This window comes from Mustela erminea, chromosome 7 (assembly GCF_009829155.1).
Source record: "Mustela erminea isolate mMusErm1 chromosome 7, mMusErm1.Pri, whole genome shotgun sequence".
Classification (NCBI taxonomy): Eukaryota; Metazoa; Chordata; class Mammalia; order Carnivora; family Mustelidae; genus Mustela; species Mustela erminea.
The window spans coordinates 14,697,543-14,703,947 of NC_045620.1; the positions used below are offsets into that span (position 1 = coordinate 14,697,543).

The 6,405-nt window shown below is 57.3% G+C and overlaps 1 protein-coding gene across 1 annotated transcript; it reads right to left on the minus strand.

Annotated features, from left to right (window-relative positions):
* Positions 1-573: 573 nt before the first annotated feature.
* Positions 574-6,147, minus strand: WFDC2 (WAP four-disulfide core domain 2). The gene is made up of 4 exons (XM_032350525.1): positions 6,007-6,147; positions 5,305-5,448; positions 3,133-3,285; positions 574-734 (listed from the first exon to the last, which is right to left on the minus strand). The coding sequence occupies exons 1-3, from the start codon at positions 6,083-6,085 to the stop codon at positions 3,134-3,136; spliced, it is 375 nt and encodes a 124-aa protein (XP_032206416.1). The 5' UTR covers positions 6,086-6,147; the 3' UTR covers positions 574-734; position 3,133.
* Positions 6,148-6,405: the final 258 nt, after the last annotated feature.

Here is a 6,405-nt window from a genome sequence, read left to right on the forward strand (position 1 = left end):
GAGTCTGTTTTCCCTCTCCCTCTGCCCCTACCTTCCCAACGTGTGCTCTCTCTCAAATAGATAAATAAAATCTTGAAAAAAGCAAAGCAAAACAAAACCAACAACCAATGAAAAGACCCCAGCTTTGTTACTTTCTACCCACTTAACTGCAAACAAGTCACCTGGCAGACTCCTAGTCTAGAACTTGGGACAGTCATCAGTCACACCGAGGGTTGCTGTGGCTCGGGGAGATCTCACAAACAAGTCTCCCAGCCCTGGGTCCAGCACCCAGACTTGCTGTTCTCAAGCTCCCGGTAATGAATGGAAGTGACATTGGAACCGATTCTATCCTGTCTGTGAGCCTGTTCTCTCTTCTGTCTCCCTCCTGGGGAGAGATACCCCCCAGCCTCTTGGGAAAAGTGCTACTACACAAGCCAAGCCCTGAATGTATGTTCGATGTTTCAGAGTTGATCTGGCTCTGGACTTCATGCCCTGATGACCTGGTCGTCCCCCACCGCCGACACCCCTCCTCAACCCAGAGTCAGGGGAGCCTGGGACGGAATGATTACGAATAGAGGCCATGCCCCACACCCCGTGCTGGAAGTGGTCACTTTATTGGTTGGAAAAGGAAAAAGCAATGCTCAGTCCTGGAGAGAGTGCAGAGGCCAAAAAGAGGGGAGGGTAGCTGGGCTGGAGCCAGGCAGGGCCGGGCAGAAACATCCGCTCCCCCACTCCTTAGGCTGTGGTGGCCGGAGCTGGAGGAAGAAAATCATAGTGACACATCAACGACAATATCCAAAATACCAGCCAAGAGGACCTGGAGCTTAAATTCTGGACCAGAGCTCCCCTAGTCTCCCTTTCCACTACACGCACAGCAAAGCCTTGCCTTCCTGAGGCTGGGGGGCTCGGCCTGCGCAGCTCTGCGGGTCCTAGACTCACCTCCTATGCTTCAGGCCATCCTGGGACATACCTGGGTAACCGTGTCTCAACCGACCGCAGCGGCCTTCCTGGGGGACCATGGTCATTTGTCCTCCCTGCAAGTCCCTCAACCACCAGGAAGTTCCACCTGCCTCCCTTCTTTAGGTTAAGCTGGGATTAGCTGGTCAAGGAGATCCTATTGATCCCATTTTAGAAGCATAACAGTGGCAGCTCAGGGAGGTAAAAACTAGTTAAGTGTCAGAGCTGAAATCTGAACCTGGGTCTTCCTGGCCACAAAGTCCAGCCATGCCCCCACCCCTTGGAGGCAAGAGATGGCTGGCATCACTGGAGAGCTCTGAGCCCTTGGGAGACTGTGGTTCCCGCTCAGGCACTGGAAGGACCCCTCGAAATAGCAACCATGGGGCCTTGGGCAGATCCTCCCCTCTCGGTGGCCTCAGTCTTCTCATCTGTGCAATACTTGGTCCCACCCGTGACCCGTCAGTCCCTGGGCTGAGAGCGTCTCGAGCTAGTCCCCCATCAACAATGAGATTTCAACCACAGGGTGCCTCCAGGTTCCTTCTCCTCCTATACGTCACCCCACTACTGACCTTCGGGCCATCTTTGAGGACGGACCCACGGTCATCCCTCTGCAAAGCCTGCTGTCTCTACCATTCCACACCCCCCGCCCCGTCCCCGGGAGGCCTTCCTCCTCTGCTCCCACAGCACTCAGCCCTTCCCTCACCACAGCACCGAGGACAGGCACTGGGGGTGTCTGTCCATCCGTCCGCCTCGGCCACGGGCTGCTCTGTGAGGAAGGACCATGGTCACCTTCCGTCCCAGCATCTGATACAGAGACCTTGGCACAGCGCTGGATCTCCCAGTTTGGGCCAACCAAACGTGCTTTGGGCCTTATATTTCTTTACTTAATCACACTTTCTCTAGGACTTAGTCTTGTTTTATTTTTAGCTGTAAGTAGGGGAGAGAGATGCTGCACCGTCCTTTCCTTGCACAGTACGAGCCACCAGAGGTGATCAAACACAGCCCCCACCTGCCCCGGAGCGAGTGCTTGTCACACTTCGAATACACATTTGATGCCCGCCACGTGCGTGCATCCTGAAAAGCCAAGCTTTTGGCGAAACTGAAGATCAGTCTTTGGCCTCCCATTGGCCACGTTTAAAGAGCTTGCCACTTCCCCATCCCCTCCAGGTCCTGTCCACTGTCCCCTCTCTCAGGACACAGCTGCTCCTCCCACCGCTGACTTTCTAGGTGCATGCTACGGAAACAGAGTAAATCTTCTCTTTCCATGCAGCCCAGTTCATCAGCAAGTACGGTCCCATGAATAATGTCATTCATCAGCGAAGACTGTCCCATCCACCTTCACATTATGTCCCAAACCCAGCCACTTAGCTCCCCGGGTCTGTCCTCTCCGGGCTGGCCTCTCACAGGAGCCTCCCGCTGGTCTCCTGCTTCTGCCCCCTCTGCAGTCTACTCTCCATCCGGCAGCCTGAGCAATCCTTTTCCGATCTAAGCAAGAGCATGTCCATTTCCACAGAGACAACATCCCCAGGTCAAGACCAAAGTCCTGTAGCAACCTATCAGGCCCCTGAGGAGCTGCTCCCTTTACCCCGGACCTTGCTCTTCCTGTGTTCTCCCTGCTCCCTTCCAGCCTCCTGGCTTTTCCTGAAACACCAGGGACACTCCTGATTTTGTACCTGCTGCCCCTCACCGTTAACACCACCACCCTCCACCCACCCCACCCCTCCCCGAGATCCTCATAGCTTCAAGTTTTGGCAAGTCTGTGTTCAAATGCTGCCTTCTGGGTGGGACCTTCCCTGAGTGTCCCTGTTAAAAAAAAAAAAAAAAAAAAGCAGCCCTGCTTCCTGCCCACTCTGCCCCACCCCTACCCCAGCACGCCCATCCCTGTTCTGTTTCCTTTTCCTCCACGGCACTTTTCTCCTTCGAACATTCTACAGAATCCACTCGCTTATGTATTTTTCTTCTGTTGGCCTGTAAACCGCATCAGAGAGAAATGTTTGTCTGATTCGCTCGCTCATGTATCATCCTCAGTACCCAGGGCCGGGCACCGCTCAGCAGAGACTTGTCGAGCGCATGAAAGCAAAGAAATGGACAGAGAGTGGAGAGCAGTGTGCTTGCCCAGACCCTCCTTTTCAACCACCTTTACAGCTAGACAGCAGTGCACTCTCCCTCCCCTTCTTGTCCCCCACCCCCACCTACCTCAGAAGACAGGAGTGACACAGGACACCTTCCCACAACCATTGTAGCAGCATTTCAACAGGCCAGGACACTGGCTGTCCACCTGGCACTGGTCCTGGCAAAGGCCGAGCTGGGGGAAGTCAGTGTTCACCTTGGGGCAGGAACCCTGCTTTTCTGGGGAGAAAAAGAAGCAACGGGAAGTGGGCAGAGAGGATGCCGGGAGATGAGTGCTTGTCCACAACGCTGCCCTACCCCTGTGTCACAAACAGGACAGCTGCCTGTCAGCCTTGATCCCGGGGGTACCTGGGGAGGCCACCTGCAAACCCCTCCTTCTCCTGTTCCCTCCATCCTTGATTTTGGAACCACCCAACACCCAACACCATGCTGCTAGAAGAACAAAAACCAAGACCTGAACCCAGTCTCTGGCCATCCACTTGCACACACACACTCACACACACACTCACACAGCCTCTGCTCCACTTCCTGGGTCAAGGAGAAGGGAACTGGGCTCAATTCCCAAGAACCCCAAGAGTAAGCCCAACCCAAGGTCAAACACAGGCACAGAACTGGCTGATTAGCTCAACAGGACAGGAGTGGTTGCCTTCCCAGCACAGAGAAATCCATTCCCTTGAAAAGGGCAGGTCTGGACACTGGGGTTCCCTAGGACAAAGGGGAATCAGGAACCTTTTACTGACAAAACACGCCCCTGCGGAGAGAGGATCTGCTCTCTACAGAGACATTTTCTGTGTGTTACTTCATTTAGCCCCATGTCAGAATGGGATTATCATTCCCATTCTGATGATGAGAAAGCAGAGGCTCAGAGATATAAAGCAACTTGTTAAGGATCACACAGCCAGCAGATGGGCAGGTCTGAGATTCTCGTTCAGGAGGCCATCTGACCCCATCCCTCTTCCTGACTCACTCGGTCCATCTGAGACAAAACAAAAAAACAAACAAACAAAAAAACCAGCAAAGACTGCACCTACAAGTAGGCATGCCTTCTGTCCCCCTCCACCTTACTCATCTGTCTGTCTGTCTGCCCCTCTCTTTCTATCTCAATCCTCACGTCTCCTGGTCCTTCTCTCCCTGCTCCAGATTAGAAGGCTCCAGACCCAGTAGTTGCCCCTCATGGGCCAGTCCTCCCTCTACCTATGTCTGAGGTCTCTAATTACAAACCACCCCAGCCCCTACTGGCATCTGGGGAGAAATAACGGAGAGGGAGAATCCTGGGGCTGTGTTCTGGCTGAAGACCAGCAATCACCACAGCCTGGTGCCCCAGGTCATATATCCCTGCTTCTAGTCCTCAGTTCTTCCCTGTGAAAAATGAGAAGCTTGGATTTTATCTTGTCTAATGCCACTCCCTGCTCTGATGAGCGTCCCCATAACCCCAGGGGAGACAGTGAGCTCTAGTAAGGACCTTCTGTGGACCCCCAGCGCTTTCCATAGTTCTCTCTCTCAATCTTTAGAGTGTTAGAGCTTGTTTTAAACGCAGGAAGAGAGGAGAGGTGCTCAAGGATGAGTCCTGATTTCCTTCAAACCAGCCTTCCAGAAGGGGCAAAAGTTGAAGCCCCTTGCTGTGACTCCTCCCCAACCAGGGAGTGACAGTGTGACCTTGGGCAAGAGCCTTCCTGTCTGACACTCACAACCACATCTTCGGGATGGGCTGGGCGCTCCTCTTAACGTGTAAAGCCTCTTTCCGTCTGGACAGAGGAATCCGGGGAGTCTTGCTAGGCCGGGCGCTCCAAGTGCTTCCCCCAGAGCTGAAGGACGCCCCAGGGGAGGGACTCCAAGAGGGCTGGGCGCCCCAGGTCTTGCGACCCAGCCCGCTGGCCAGTCCCGGACTTCCCGAGGCTCCAACCCGCAGGGGAGGAATCTGTGAACCGGGTGTCTTGACCTCCGGGAACACCGGGAACATCGTCCCGGCTGGTGCTTGCCCGGAAGCCCGTCACGCACCAGGGAATGGAATCCAGCCAGGGGTGGGGGACCTCCCCCCCCCCGCACCCCTCCACCTCCCGCTGAGCTTCAGAGACGCCTTTGTCTCCCTGGGCCCGAGGAAGCACGAGGGCATCTGGTTCCATCCGTCTCGACTCTGCAGGGGTCCCTGGAGTGGGGGCCCTCTTCCCGGATCCGGAAGCTCTGCCTCCTCCAGCCCACCCCGCCCTTCCCTGCTCTTCCCCGAGCGCCCCGGGTTACCGTTGGGCAGGTGGCAGATGGTGGCGCAGCCGGCCTGGCAGCACTTGAGGTTGTCGGCGCATTGGGCGTCAGAGAGGCACTCCTGCGTGCAGTTTAGGTCGGCCTGTAGCTGGGGGCACACGCCGGGCTTCTCCGCTTCTCCGCCTGGGAGGCGCACGGTCAGTGGACGCGGAGCCCCGGTCTCAGAGGGAGCCCACCTCCTGCGCCCAGGGCTGCAGATCTCAAACTCCAAGGGATTCTCAGTCTTTGGCCCTAGGCGTCCCTCTTACAGCCTTCAGAGGCCCCACCTCCAGGCCAGGCCCCGATACTTGGAAGTACGGGGTGGGGGGTACCGAACCCTCATCCTTGGCGCCCTCAATCTTTAGGGACCCCCCGCACAGCTGAACATCCAGGAGCTTCCGACGTCTAAGCAGGGGGTTCCCCCACCGGCCATGTTTAGCACAGAGCCTCGGCCCCAAATTTCACAGTGGGCTTCCCCCCCTTCAGCACACTGGACCCCACACCCCAAGCTCCAAGGGTCACCACCTTCAGGACCCAGGGAATCCTCAAATTTTAGTCTTCATGTGTCTCCCCACTTCCGCCCCAGGAATCCCCATTTCTTCAGCTCCCAGAGAGCCTACGTGCGCCTCGGCTGGGCCCAGTCCTGGCTGGTGCTCCTGGAACGGCCCCTCTGGGCCCCAGGGCTGTCCCCGCCCCGCTCACCTGGGACCCGGGGGAGGCCGAGCAGCAGCAGGCCGAGGAGGAGGACGACGGCGAGGGGACCCGGGCGGCAGGCGGGCATGGTGCTGCGCCGGGGCGGGGTGCAGGTGTGAGCCGCCGGGGGGATGCGGGGATTTAACCACACGCTGGAGAGGCGGGGCGTGGGGTAGGGGTGGGGCCGCGCCCGCGGCGGGAGGGGGCTCAGGGGCCACCGCGGGCGGGCTGCCACCTCAGACCATTTCACAATCCTTGGGGATCAGGTGTCACTCTTGGCCCCGATGGGAACCAGGAACCTGAGCAGCTTCCAGGCCTGGCGCAGCTCGACCAGCTGCAGCCGGACCCTTGTCCGCTCCTCCCTTCTCTCCTCCGCGCTGGGGCCTGAGCGCAAGGTTGCCGGCGGCC